At 39.5% G+C, this 13516-nt stretch overlaps 1 protein-coding gene across 1 annotated transcript in view; it reads left to right on the forward strand.

The window, feature by feature from the left end:
- LOC145479242 (ryncolin-1-like) overlaps positions 1-13120 on the forward strand; it is a 67620-nt gene extending 54500 nt beyond the window's left edge. Inside the window, exons 2-5 of the mRNA XM_081457552.1 lie at positions 9909-10085; positions 11388-11463; positions 11750-12133; positions 12316-13120. Of these exons, the coding sequence (XP_081313678.1) occupies positions 10005-10085; positions 11388-11463; positions 11750-12133; positions 12316-12581 (807 nt within the window). The 5' untranslated portion in view covers positions 9909-10004 and the 3' untranslated portion in view covers positions 12582-13120. The remainder of the gene's footprint in view (positions 1-9908; positions 10086-11387; positions 11464-11749; positions 12134-12315) is intronic.
- Positions 13121-13516: the final 396 nt, after the last annotated feature.

Here is a 13516-nt window from a genome sequence, read left to right on the forward strand (position 1 = left end):
GATAACATTGACGTTTAATTGGTTCTGGTTTCCACCGAGTCGCTTCGCGCCTAATCCTGTCTAGATAAAAAGGGAATGCGTTTGAGCCAAGTGTCTTGACACATAATGACCTCGGCCATGGCTCGAATCCGGACCACTCGATCTGACGACGTCAAGCGCACTAACCATCAGTCCATTCCATTCTACGTTTCGGACCTGAGTCATCCTATTAAGAGTGTGTCATTGGGGTATAGCTCTAGTAAGTAAACAGCTAAAAAGGCCATTTAGTCAGTAAACTGAAAAAATGGATTTAGTATGTAATCAGCAAAAAAGTAGATAAGTCAGTTAAATTCTATGATTTTATGACTTTTATGAGGAGGGGATGTAGACGGCCTCCGTTTGCAAATTCTCTTGCTGAAGCAAAACAAAATAATTTTTTAAAATTTTTGAAAATGAAATTTGAAAATAGAACATTTTGTTCACTGTATTGCATCACTAAAAGGAGTAGTTTTAGGTTGGTCAACCAATCACTACTCAATTCTCACTTTGGTTTGTTGTTGACACGAGGGACTTTTAAAACTATTGTTGTGTAGCAGGTAAAGTAGCAAGTATAGCGTGTGATCAAGCCAGTTTTGCAGCAGGTTTTACTATGATCTTCTTTTGAGAAGGCATTGGCATGGTTGTTTCTGTCGAGGTAATCTTTTCGCGAGCACATGTACAATTGTGTGCGGTAACAATATACGAGGGTTTCCATAGCTGTCGCTTCCTCTTTCGTTCTCATGAATGTTTATGTATCTAAAAGGTTGCTTATTAAAATTACCTTAATTAACAAAACTCGAAAATTCGCAACAAAGATAGTAGAAACGCTATCCGTCAAACGGCTGTTACCACAGCTGTTTGACTCGTTGTTCTTTAGGAGATGAAGAAGTCAAGCTCGAGAAGGCAATCCGGTCAAGTTTTGTTTTGTTTGTATGCGATTAGAAATTTGCATTTTCGTAATCTTTGGCTAGTTCTGCCCACTTCATTTTTGTCAGAACCAACTCAGTCAATGGCTATATATAGGAACTAAAACGTCCTTGGCAATCAGTTTACTGAACCATACATGCCTCGAAACAGTAATTTTCTCTCTTAAGCCCGACGTTATTTTGAAAACGCATTAGCTTTCATCGGGACAATCATTTAGGCAAGTTATTAAGGACATAAGCAAAAGCGTGTTATAGTCTTTAATTATCAACATATGAAGATTTCCATAGCTGTTCCTTCTTTTCGCATTCTCACGAGTGTTTGTTTATCTAAAAGGTTGCTTAAAATAAATTTAGCTTAGATCGACAACAAGATTGTGAAAACAGGAACCAGAGCTGAGTGTTTCCACAGCTGTTCAGAGGCGTCCAAAATTAGCGGGAAAAGAAGTGAGCCGGGCCGGGAGTAGCTAAACAGGAAGTTTTTCTTCTTCAGTAACTCCACAAAAAGTGTTTTCTTTCCATATTCTTTAACCGCTAGGTGATGATTTGTCAACTTTTCCTGACTGTTTGAACATTTAAAAGGCTACTTAACGTGCGTTTAAATAACTAAATTAAAATTAAAGCACGAGCCGTCAATGGCCTTTACCAAAGTTTTAGAAATAAAGAGGTTCGGCACAAGCTTAAGATAGATTTTCGATCAGTTCTACTTTGCTTTTAGTCCGTGTTTGAAAATAAAATAAAAATAAATCCGTCCCATGTAGTGCTGTCTGGTTTGTGTCGATGTAAGAGCTTCTTAACAGCAGTCGTTATCAACTCAACCATTATCTGTTAGTTCTAATGTAATTACTGACAGAATCAAAACCAACTTCTTCAGCGTCAGTGTGTATAGCGACTCGTTATTTTATTTCTGAAGGTTTCTTGCAAATGCGTTTTACTTCGTTTTCTTCATCAAAAGACGATGCCAGTGTGTTTTTGTCGAAGAAAATCTTTGACGTGAAGTTTATATGAAATTATTCATATATGAACTGCGGTTGTAGATGAAAGTGAACAATGATCATCGCAGTAAATTTTCCAATTTAAGCAATTGGAAAGAAGAAGCCCTGATTTTTTCAGGCTTCTACTTTCCAATTGCTTAAATTGGAAAATTTACTGCGATGATCATTCTTCACTTTCAAAATCTTTGACGTAACCAAATTTGAAACGTTCCACTCGCGGAACACTCCAATGCAACTTCATAAGTAAAATGACATATTCACATAATTTATACAGAGAGCTAAAAATGATGGTATAGATTTGAAATTGTGCACTTAAACCTATTAAAAGAAGCACTGAGCAGGTAACTGACCGCGTGAGTTAGACCGCATGCAAGAACTTTCGAGTTCAACTAGAAACTTTCGACAGACATAATAACGTTCTGCTTTCGATGTATTACAAAAATCTCTAAAGCATAACTATACTTGGCCACTTAGGTTCTTTATTTTTTCCTGTAATGTTTCATCTGTGTCTCTCCACGTAATTAAAAAACAGACTTAAATTGTCCAGAATGGATTTTACATTTGAGATCTTTTGGTATTTTTACGTCTTGTATTTCTCTCTTATTAACTCATTTATGTGTTGTTCCTGATTAATAGTAGGCCTGATGGCTGGCTAGAAGGCAAGAAACGGTAATAAAGTTTTTAATTGATTGATTGATTTATTAAGTGTCATTCTCAGAGAAAACCGGGTAGGACCAAAACATCGAGGTCGGCCGTTTACCTTCATCTTTTCACAGTATAAAAGCTATCCGAAAAGATTAACAACTATAATATTTACCGAGGTAGGCGTTCGTTTTTCTTCGAGACATCACCACATCATGATTTTGGCCTCTCATGCAAGCGGTCTAAAATGGCCAAAATTTCGGGCAACTTTAGGTGAGCCTAGAAGATACTTCGCACAAATTCCAGAAACTTCTATTTTCGCGCGATAGTATTTGTCCCCTTATTAGTTGACTGAGATATATTTGAAGTCTTCCGTATTAATTCTACGGTTTTCACGAGGTACCAAATATCACCGCCGAATCGTTAATCGGCGTGAACCAAATTTTAGCCATTTTCAGCGAGTCGTTTTTCAAAAGTGCGGCAGTTTATTTCCACAGAAAGACATTTTTCTGATGGTCTTTTACACTGTTATCAATATCCAGTGTAGTTAAAATTGGTATCTACGGGTAAACATTTCGAACTCGCCAAATCCTTACCATTATTAAGGCTATATTTTCCCGTGAAAATTCTATTCTTTACGTCACGGTGCATGGAGAAGCAAAGTGGATCCTGAGTTCGCTGGTCTTATATGCTGTTGTGGAGAACAAAGCGCAAGTTAGTAGTGAGCAAAGTTTTACCCTAAATTTAATTTAAGTTTTTAGTTCTGCGATAAGCAGGAAAGATCGATTTACGTGGAAATATCTCTGCTAATTCCGGTGAAGACCGAAGTAAATGAGCGTGTTTTTTGATCATCTTTTGGATATGTGGAAGTTGAGGATTATAGTCAGGCACTAACGGTAGCACTTTTTTGTTGGGCTTGATTCTTTTCTTGAGGAGTTCGGATCTCTCTATGTTAAAAGCTTTCTCAAATTGTGCATCAACTAAAACAGCGTTGTAATCTTGCATCTTAAGATATGCTTTGTACTCTTCGCTCCTTTTGACTAAAGATTCCTCTGTGGAACAATTACGCTTTATTCGCAACGCTACCCCATAGGGAATGGCTCGGTTACAATGAAAGGAATGCGAACTTGAAAAAGGCAAATGCAGGTGACTACCTATGGGCTTAGCATATAGATATCGGTGTAAATGAGGCCGTCCTGGAGGTGCAAAGTAAGGTCCAACATGTTTAAGCTACACTCGGAGCTCAAACTTGATAGTGGGATATAGAGAATTGATGTACTCGGTAAATTCCAGTAATTTAGGTACATCGTGAGTCCAAAGATCGAAAATGTCATCCCTATATCGCCACCACAACATAGGTCTAATTGCACCGCCAAATCTAGCTTTTTCATCAATGATTCCCATGGCCAGATCAGCATAACTACATGCATTCTTGGGACCCATAGCCATTTCATGTTTCTGAATAAAATTACAATTGGCAAATTGGCAATTGTTAGTCTGAAGACAAATCTCTACTACTTCAGTTATGCAGTCAGTAGATGAAAATTTATCGATCTCGAATGTAGTGCCATTCTAACGGCTGAAATGCCTAGATTATTGTCTATATTGGGAAACATCGCAACGACGTCCCAGAAGATTAGCAAACTCCTAGTGGGCAAGGGACCCTTTTCCCTGTTAAGATTTTGGATTTCGTTGATGAGATCTGTGGTATCCTTGACGAATGATGGTAACTTTTGCGCTAACTGCTTCAGGTAGAATTCAGTAAGGGCAGATAATCTTTCAATGGTAGTTTCGCAACAAGACGTAATCAAGCGACCCATTTTGTGTTTGTTTTAGTCGCGTTGGACTGCGACTGCTCAAGTATATTTTGGAGGTTATCTTCCACAAAGAAACGCGTCTTTGGTTCCTCTTGTTTCTCGTACAAAGTCACTGCCTGGGCGAGACTTTCTTCTATATCATCCTTTGCCCAGTCGGTTAAAACGTCCTCTGAATTTCCACAAATTGCCGCCATTCTGATTTAAAAAAAAAGATAAGCGAGGGGAAAATCAAAGCCCTTGAACAAAGGCGTTTTCTAGCTCACAATACCATTCTTCGTAACAGGATCCGAAAAGAAAGGCCTTTGAATGGTTAATAACAAAATCCCAATTATCGGCCCCTGAACTCCAGTATTGTGTGCTTTACTCTCAACCCTGTAACAAAATCCTTGATTGAGCCTTTGAACGATGGATCTTATGAATTATCTTAGGGAATAAAAAGCTAAAAACCTCTCTGACGACTGAAGGAGAAGAACACTTGTGGGTGATAAAAATGACGTGTTAATTGTATCTTATTCTATTCCTAGCGTTAAACTCTGATCTTTTATTCAAACCGTGAAGTTGAAGGGTGCAAAGTTGTGCACTCCAGAAAGCTACTCTTGTTAGCAGGCGATCGTCGATGTTATTGTGATCACTAAAACGGCAAATTTGTTCAATGATGACGAAATAAAAATCAGACAAGACATGCATTTCTTAGTTAAAGTGTATCGCAACCTCTCAAGTGTTCTTCTTTGTGTTCATGGCTGATTTGTGGTTCCGAAATCGGACTTTAAACTCGTTAGTTGTGGATCCTACGTACTGGATATTACATACAAGTGATCAAATAAATTACGTTCTTAAATTTACAGTTTTCATTGTAATCTTTGTAGGACAGTTTGTAATTGTAATTGTGACAATTACAAAGTGTCCTACCAAGAAACAACCCCTGATGCACCGCGAACAAACCGCAGAAACCGTCAAAGAAACACAACGTGGTTCAGTCCACCATAGAGCAAAAATGTAGAAACGAAAGACGGGAAAAGCTTTCTTTCACTCGTCGACCAACACTTTCCTATGGGGAATCCACTCCATAAAATCTTTAACTGGAACACTCTAAAACTGAGCTATAGCTGTATGAGCAACGTCAAGACCGTAATCTCCAGCCTCAACAAGGCTGAACTTAACGACGAATTAAAATCCTCTGATGAAACGAAGCAGGTCTGTCCGAAGCGGCTCGTGTGAATTTCAGCTTTTTGAAACACTTCATTACTCGTGCAAATTAATTCCAAACTGAACTCGAAACCGTATGATTACCTATACTGCTACTACTAATCATGACAATTACAATTTCCTCAAATGTGATTGGTGCATAAACTGGTGTATTTTGCTCTAATTAATCTGCAAAGTTGTAATCGGACTGCGTAATCGGACAGTTGGGTGTAATCGGACACCTTTAATCGGACAGTTACATTAGCCAATCATTTTAAAAGTCCTCTCCACTAAATCCACCAATCACAACATTGATTACAGTCACTATAGCTGCCAATTCATTAGAGACTGACTTAGTAAATTTGTGAAGGTTTAGTTTCCAGTGACTGTTTTGAATGAATGAATGAATGGAGGCAGATTGAACAAGGTTATGTGGAGACCTGCGAGCAGGTGCTGGGTAGGGCAAAGGCAAACAGGAAGGAGTGGATCAGCAAGGAGACTTGGGAGTTAATCGAGCAGCGAAAGGTGGCAAAAAACACCATAAACATGGCCAGAACAAGAAACCAGAAGAGAGAGGCAAGTAAAAGATATCAAGAGTTAAATAGGGAGGTGAAGAGGAGGTGTAGGAGAGACAAGAGGGCGTATGTGGAAGCAGAAGCTGAGAGAGCTGAGGAGGCTGGAAAGAGAGGTGATGCAAGGACTTTGTACGAGATCACTAGAGAGCTAAGTGGGAGGATCCAGAATACTTGTAAGCCAGTGAGAAATGAGGCAGGCGTGTTGCTCAGGACAGCAGAGGAGGAGATGCACCGGTGGAGGGAGCACTTTCAAACAGTGCTTAACCATGAGGAGCCGATCAACCCGCCAGAGGTGGAGCCAAATGACGAGCTTAACATCAGGACAGGTCACGTTACACGTATTGAAATCAAGAATGCTATAAAGAAGTTAAAAAACGGGAAGGCTGCAGGATGTGACAATATTCCACCAGAGGCAATTAAGGCGGGAGGGGACACATCAGAGGAGGTTCTTCTGGGCCTCTGCAACAGGATATGGAATGAGGAGAAGATACCAGAGGAGTGGAGAAAAGGTCTGCTAATCAAGCTGCCCAAGAAAGGTGATTTGAGCTACTGTAAAAACTGGCGTGGCATTATGTTGCTGAACATGGCAAGTAAGGTGTTTTGCAGAGTGATCCTGGAGCGCATCAAGATTGCGTTGGACGAAAAGCTGAGAGAGGAACAGGCGGGCTTTCGAGCAGGTCGAAGCTGCACGGATCAAATAGCAACACTGCGGATTATTATAGAACAGAGTATCGAGTGGCAGTCCTCCTTGTACATCAACTTTATCGATTTTGAGAAGGCCTTCGATAGTATCAGTAGAGATGTTTTGTGGAGGTTGTTGCGGCACTACGGGTTGCCTGACAAGATAGTCACCATCATCAGAGTTCTCTATGAGGGTTTCTCCGCACAGGTGGTACACAATGGACAGAAGACTCAACCATTGGATATGAGGACCGGGGTAAGACAAGGCTGCCTGCTATCTCCCTTGCTGTTTCTGGTCGCCCTGGATTGGGTGACGAGGACAGCCTTTGACAGGAAAAGAGGTATTCAGTGGACCTTTACGACATCATTAGAAGATCTTGACTTTGCCGATGATCTGGCCCTACTGTCGCACAGAATACAGGATATGAGGGATAAGACACGAGCCTTGGAGGTACAAAGTGCGAAGGTAGGCCTGAAGATCAATGCCACCAAGACAAAGCTGATGCGTATTGGTACCAAACGTGGTGATGTTGTGTCGGTAGCTGGGAAGCGGGTTGAGGAAGTGGATGAGTTCACATACCTTGGGAGCATTGTAAGCAAGAAGGGAGGCACTGACGAGGACATTCAGACACGAATTGGAAAGGCAAGTCAGGCATTTGCGATGCTGAGACCAATATGGCGATCCACGGCACTAACAACCAAGACCACGCTGAGAGTCTTTGGGACAAATGTGAAGGCGGTGCTCTTGTATGGTTCTGAAACTTGGAGACTGACCAAGGGATTGGAGCAGAAGTTGCAAGTGTTTATCAATACGAGCCTGAGGAACATCTTGCGGATTTGGTGGCCTAGAAAAATCAGCAACAAGGACCTTTGGAGTCAAACAGGGCAACGACCGATAGAGGAAGAGATAAGACAGAGAGCTTGGGGCTGGATCGGCCACACACTGAGGAAACCAGATGGACACGTAGTCAAGAGGGCACTAGAGTGGAACCCACAGGGGAAGCGAAAGAGAGGGAGACCCCAAAACAGCTGGAGACGCACGAGAATGGCAGAGTTGGCGGCGAAGCATGTTACGTGGAATGAGGCAAAAGGCACTGCACAAAATAGGGTTAGGTGGCGCGCGCTAGTTGAGGACCTATGTTCCACTTAGGAACGAAGAGGATTAACTAAGTAAGTAAGACTGTTTTGAAAGAAACTTAACGGCCATTTTGCAAGCTATTCCCATATTCTTAATTATGATATTTAAAAATGACTATTAAAAGCTTTTTTTCAAATTGTGAGAAATTGTAATGGTTATGAAAATTGGTAACAGGACATCGGGTCGTCCAATTCCGTCTGTAATCATACTCGTGATTAGCAAATCGGACTCCCGCTTCGCGGTCGTCCGATTTTGTTAATCACTCGTATGATTACAGATGGAATTGGACTCCTCTCAGTCCTATTACCATTGATAATAATAATAATAATAATAATAATAATAATGATTATGATGATGATGATGATGATAATGATAATAATAAACTTTAGTTATTGAGGATAGCACACAACAGTGGTTTATATAAAATTGCTGATTTTCTTTCAGTTTTCATTTAGTTTCTAGTGTTAGTTGAGCTATAGAGATATAACTCAGTGTCTATTTTAACAAACCTTGCACTTCAGGAAGAGAAAATATGAAATCTGCTCTAGGGCCAAAGCGGCCCATAGCTAGGTTTGGCAAACAGTTGAACTTAGTGTGACTCAGATTAGTATGGAATCATATAACACTGCATTCCGTAAGTCGAATTATAATTTGGTTTCCAAGTATTCGTCGCAGTTCTATTGATCTCAGCATACAAAAAGAACTATTTTTTTCCTTTAATACGTGGCAAACTGGCTCAAGATGAAAATGGGACCTCTTTTACTGTGTCCAAAGTTTACTATTTCTTTCATTGAAACCAAAAAAAAAAAATGACAATTTGATCTAAGCTAGCAATGAAATTACGTTTTTGCAGTATGATTACTAAAACTTGATTTCTAAGTTAATTATGATTTTACAAAGTTTGTTGTACTAAAAACTTGAGTCCAATTAACGTGAAACAAAGTGCTAAAGTTTAACTTGATTCATCTGACAACGCGCGCATATACAACTTTAAACATTTTGATGAATGCCAATATATCAACAGACAATAGTACTAAAGAAAAAACATTTTTCATTTTTTTAATGCTTTACTACAAAATATATCCAAATCTACACGTCTCTAAGGAGTGAATATGAGAATTCAAAATGGAAATATATACGTTTAATTTTCCTCCCGCAGCTGGGTGCAAATTTGCAGCATCTTTGGATAAAAAACGTTGTCTGTTTACGTCTCTCCCCCCCCCCCCCCTACTGATAACATGCTTTTCTTTTTCCTACCATGGTGAAACCCTACTGAGAAGTACTTAAGCAACCTTAAGAAAAGTTTAATTTGATTTTCAGTCACAGTATGTTTACACAATATAACAATAGTAAAAAAATATTTCAGTTGCGTTTCATACATTATTAAAACACATGTCAGAGTGCAACGCGTTTGATGAAGTGAATACAAGATTTCAAAATGAAAGTTTCTTTTTGCCTTGCTGCAGTTTTTGTGTCTAAAATTTGTTTCGTTTGCTTTACGCAGCTTTGGTGTAATATCACATCATTTTGCAAAATTACTTTGGATCAAAAAGTTGTCTGTCTCGTCCCTTAGTGACAACCTGCTTTTCATTCTAGAAGCTTGCTATGTTCAAACCCTCGAGAGAAGTGCTAAAAACAAAATTATCTCCTTAGTTTCATTTGAGTTTCGGACACAGTACGCTAAGTAAAAAATATTTCTGTTACGCTTCATACATTATTAAAACAGATGTGGTGCAACGCGTTTGATGGGCTTCAAAATGAAACTTCCTCTTTTCCTTGCGTCAGTTTTTGTGTATAGAATTTTAACATCTCGAGTAATCGCTTTGGACGAGAACTCGCTGTCCCGACTTGTTCTGACTCGTTATCATCGCCGACTCAAAGGCTTCACTTTTAACACATTTCACTCTGCTGGTCTGGTATCTTGTGCTTTGCAGTGTCAGAGAAACCCTCGGTGCGTTTCAACAAATTTTCGCGTAAATTCGACTCTTGAGGAAACAGACGGAATTTGTGAGTTGAACGACAGAGGAGTTATGCTGCCTCAAGCTATCAAAGGAAGAGCGGAGCTTGTACATGACGAAGAAACAGTTTATTCTCAATTTTACGACAGGAAGGTAAGACAATTGTGCTGCTATGATGTGCAAAACAAAACGATGCTTTGTGCTTACAAAGTATTGGCGAGTTTCCGCAACCACAGCGGCAAGGCCGAGGACAATTAAGCAAAATTGGAAGAAAAAACACTGCGACTTTAAGCGATTTAAGGCGATTTTAGGCGACTTCCGTCGTGAAAACAGAGCTTTTGGAAAGCGTTCTTCTGTTCGAAACTCCGCCTTTGAGTTTAAGTGTGGACGAAAAAAAAATTGGAAAACAGAGCTTTTCGAAACAATGACATCACGATAATCATGTGTTTTCCTACCGGAGTTTTCCTCAAAAAAAAAAAAAAAAAAAAAAAAAAAAAAATCGGTTACTGTTGCTTTTTCAAATTTCTCCGGCTATTCTGGACGAAAAACAATTTATGCGTTTTCAGAGTAAAACCTTCGTTTTCAAATTTCTCCATCGTAATGTGGACGAGACCTCACAAGACAGCTACACGAAAGAAATGTACCAAGGAAGGTTTACAACGCACGTGCACGGTTTGCCATCGTTATTGTTTGCGTATATCCTTTAAAGACATCGACTGAACATTTTTCTTTTTCCTTCAAATCGCGATTAAGGTATTTGAATGTTCTAAGCTGAGTTGCTGAACTGAGAAACCTGTTCAGTATGACATAGTGGATACTTGATTGATAAAGGTCATTTGCATCTTCTTTTATTGTCAGATTAATATAGTACTTGTAGTTTGCCCGATATATGCAATCAAGTTGTTGTACATGTCGATACTGGGTGTTATCTACTATTAAAGCCTGAAAAAGTACAGATGCATTTACCATACAACGACTTCCCGTCCAAAGCTACCTAATCATACATCACGAAATCTGATTTACAATTCAGGTTGATTAGCCAAAGAAATTAAAGTTGATCAAACTAAAATGGCACAAAATAAGCGCAATTTAGTCGCAAAAGTCACAATTTCGTCATCGTTACGGCCGTTGCCAGACTAAAATTCTTATCGGGGTAATGTCAGAATAAAACGCTTCTTTTTATATTAATTTATTTTTTTCATAATGCACCGCCTCTCACAAGTTTACCGTTCAATTTCAAAAAATATGAAATTTACCATTTAAGGGCTTTTGGAGAACAACTTTACCTTCTTGATCAAGATTTCTTCTTTATCTTATTCAGCGCATCAGTGCTCACACTGCTTGTCCTGTATACAGAAGGTCTTGTAGAATTCTATAGACAACTGGAATAGTGACTTCTTTCGTCACCAAAGGTTCGCCATATTACTCCTAAATTCTTCTTTCATTTGTCCGCAGTACAATTGTCCGCTGACTGGATGCATCAATGCAGACTCATGCGTGTTAAATGAAGTGTCGAAGGTTTACGAATGCAGTAAGTAGCTACCGAATGGAAAATATTATGATTCTCCTCTCCAGGGCCACCCGGTGTTTTGATTCTCATGAATTATTTTGGTATCTTGAATGAAAATATACGCATGAAGCCTACACCCTGCTTTTTTCCGTGCATTTTCTGTTCATATTCTGCAAGGGAAAAAGCTCAAATGACAAACGATGTCAATACAAATTTGGACTTAGCGCGGGTGGGAAATGTACATAGCAATGTACACTATCTACCGTCCATAGGCAGGCAGGCACTTTAATTCAAATCTCCATTCCAGCTCCTATGAAAAGCTGTGCTGACCTGTACAATGCTGGTAAAACAAGCAGTGGTGTTTATACAATAGACCCTGATGGTTCAGGAGCCTTTGATGTTTTCTGCGAGCAAACAACAGCCGGTGGAGGGTGGACAGTGCTCCAGAAGAGGATAGACGGTTCTGTTGATTTCTACCGCGACTGGGCCGACTATAAAAAAGGCTTCGGTAACCTGAATGGCGAGTTTTGGCTGGGTTTGAACAAGATACATCGCTTGACCAACAGTGATACTTTCAAGCTTCGAGTGGATCTAAAGGACTGGGAAGGAGAGACCAGATTCGCCAAGTACGACAAGTTTGCAATTGGGGATGAAGCTTCTAAGTACCGTCTGAGTCTTGGCTCATATTCAGGTACATCATACAAGTTATGAAGCTACAGCCAGGATCTAATTAATTGATACACTTGCAAATTTTATATGTAAATGTGAATTGTGAGGAAATATAGTATGTTATTTTATGTTATATTATGGTGTAAACCGTTTAGACTTTTAAACATTTCATCACGTATTTTTGTTATTTTGCCCCCTTTTCAGGATCGGCTGGTGATTCTCTTGCCAGGCATCGGGGTTATCCCTTTACCACCAAAGATCAGGACAACGACAGCTTTGGTTCAAATTGTGCTGTGTCCTACAAAGGAGCCTGGTGGTACACGAGATGTCATGACTCCAATCTGAATAGCCTTTATCATGAAGGCGGACCACACTCATCACATGCTGATGGTATCAACTGGAAGCACTGGAAAGGACATAAGTACTCCATGAAACGAGCTGAGATGAAAATCAGACCAGTCAACTTCTAAAACTGGCGTGTTCTTGGTTTGCCTTGCACATTATAAACGACTCTATTCTCACACAGTTTAATAACCATCGATTCATTATAGTGCCTTGAAATATGAACAAACCTATTAGAGCTTTTAAGCACTGACGATTCCCGTCAGTCTTCGTTGATAATCCAGGCCTGGTCAATCGATAATGTATTCTTCAGCAATATCGACTGAACAAATCAACAATAACTATTTAACCATCTATCATTTTTTTTCCCGGACAATGAGACTGGAGGGTTTTACACTGCAACTCTTGCCTGAGCTCTTTCCGGTGTCGTAGACTAACAAAGTAGGATGTAAAGCCCAAGATGTTTCTGTTATTAGTTGTTTCTGTTCCCGTTATTTTGTTGATGAATGTTAAAGATGCGCTTATTATGAAGGTCAAATGACTCAATAAAACCATTACAGAGAGATTTTGTAAGTTACTTTATCAGCGTAACTTGTAAAAGGACAAAAAAAATTTCTGACAACTATCGATACCGATCAATACCAATCGATGAATCAATCGTTGTCGATTACCATCGGCAATCGCTAACAATCGAACTCACAACAAATAACAAATTAAATCATCATGATATATGTGAAAAAGGTGTGATTTTTACAAGTACTGAAAGAAAAAGGTTATTCAAGCGCAATGAATTCCATGTTGCCGTGCGTCTGTTCAGTAATAGATCACTGATAACGTCAAAATGTGGCGAGAACAAAAACGTGACATAAGAGGCGATAGCCGAGTGTGTCACTGATGTTCTTACCACATTTTGATGTCTTCTGTGATCTATTACTGAACAGACGGGCGCCGAACTGCGAAATCTCCAAATCTTGAAAGAAAATGCTGGAATGTTAAGTGTTTGTCATCAGAGCAACCCTGTGAGCCGAAAAGCTTGAACGTTGCCTTGGATATAGCAGGAGCT

This window comes from Orbicella franksi, chromosome 2 (genome assembly GCF_964199315.1).
Source record: "Orbicella franksi chromosome 2, jaOrbFran1.1, whole genome shotgun sequence".
NCBI classification, from domain to species: domain Eukaryota; kingdom Metazoa; phylum Cnidaria; class Anthozoa; order Scleractinia; family Merulinidae; genus Orbicella; species Orbicella franksi.